This window comes from Rhincodon typus, chromosome 31, assembly GCF_021869965.1.
Source record: "Rhincodon typus isolate 14 chromosome 31, sRhiTyp1.1, whole genome shotgun sequence".
In the NCBI taxonomy this organism is placed as follows: Eukaryota; Metazoa; Chordata; class Chondrichthyes; order Orectolobiformes; family Rhincodontidae; genus Rhincodon; species Rhincodon typus.
In genome coordinates, this window is record NC_063362.1 from 12,965,476 (window position 1) to 12,966,998 (window position 1,523).

A 1,523-nucleotide genomic window follows, 5' to 3' on the forward strand; every position below is an offset into this window, starting at 1 on the left:
CCGAATCTTTGTCCCCTTCACTGACAGGTCAGACGACCTGTAGGGGATATTGTTCAGAGGGCTGGGTGTGTGCTAAAATGCGAAGATAGAAAAGAAACTAGGGCATGCGCTATTCTCCAACCAACTCATACTTCTCTACTTTTGAAATTGATTCTGGTTTTTCTGTGTGGTTATAAAAAAACAGTATATACAAATCAGGGCTGAATGTAGGATTTTAAACTGTGAGCTAAATAAAATTTGTGCATCTTGATCCTCAGTTGTTTAACCTTATTTTCCTCAATTCCTACACTTGACATACCTTGGAAGATTGAATAGTAAGGAATTATGAAGAAATATAAGCACACTGTAATTAATGCTTTACTGTGTGTTATTTTATTTTCTAGTACTCTCCACTGCTGAAGAAACTGTATTGTCAGATTGCAAAAACATGTCCAATCCAGGTGAAACTGACCTCACCACCACCTCCAGGTAGTGTGGTGCGTGCAATGCCGGTCTACAAGAAGGCTGAGCATGTGACCGAAGTGGTGAAACGCTGCCCCAATCATGAACTTGGCAGAGACTTCAATGATGGTGAGTGGACGTTACCAAAATGCAATTAATCTCTGTCTTCTTGTCCACTGCAGAACCCTTCGGTAGTCCCTGATGGGCAGTAACACCAATTAGAAAATTTAGACTACAGATATACTCTTTCAAATCAAGCCATCTTGGGTTTAAGGCTATACTAGATTTTGGAACTTTCCTGTTATCAGAAAAAAATTTGATGCATTATTTGAGATCAAAATGCCATAATCTTGTAAATAGGGGACAAAGAAAACCAATGATCTGATTGCAAATCAAAATAGTTTGTATGTTATAGGGTATTCAGTTGAAGTAGACACAGAGATAGAAGAGGGAAGGGGTCACATTATCGATCAGGGTATCAATTATATAGTGAACAGGGGTGATACCTTGGAAGGATCATCAAATGTGACCATATGTGCAGAAATAAAATTCAGAAAAGGGGCAAACACACTGTTGAGTGCATACTACAGATCCCAAAACAATGAGGATCAAATATGTAATCAAATTTCAGAGAAGTATAAGAATCATAAAGCTGTAATATTAAGGGATTTTAACTACCCAAATAGTAACTAATGTTTTAACGTTCAAGGTAGGGAACTACTTAAATTCCATTCAGGGCAATTTTATTTGGCCAGTACGAAGAAAGCCCATCAAGGAGGGCAGCACTGGACCTAATATTTGGAAATGAACCTCAGTGAATGGAAGGTATATCAGCAGGGGAGCACTTTGGAGATAGTGATCATAGCTTGGTCAGATTTAGGATAATTTCTTCTTTTCATTCACAGGATGGGAATAGGATAGTTAAGAAGGTTTATGGGACACTTGCTTTATCAATCGTGACATAGAGTATAAGAACAAGGAGGTAATGTTGGATAAAAACCGAAAGAACTGCAGATGCTGTAAATCAGAAACAAAAACAGAAATTGCTGGAAAAGCTCAGCAGGTCTGGCAGCATCTGTGGA

The 1,523-nt window shown here is 38.4% G+C and overlaps 1 protein-coding gene across 4 annotated transcripts in view; it reads left to right on the forward strand.

The window, feature by feature from the left end:
• tp73 (tumor protein p73) overlaps window positions 1-1,523 on the forward strand; it is a 235,353-nt gene that overhangs the window by 206,514 nt on the left and 27,316 nt on the right. For all 4 annotated transcript variants that reach the window (XM_048615017.1, XM_048615016.1, XM_048615018.1 and 1 more), the window contains one exon: window positions 384-570. In XM_048615017.1, the coding sequence (XP_048470974.1) occupies window positions 384-570 (187 nt within the window). The remainder of the gene's footprint in view (window positions 1-383; window positions 571-1,523) is intronic.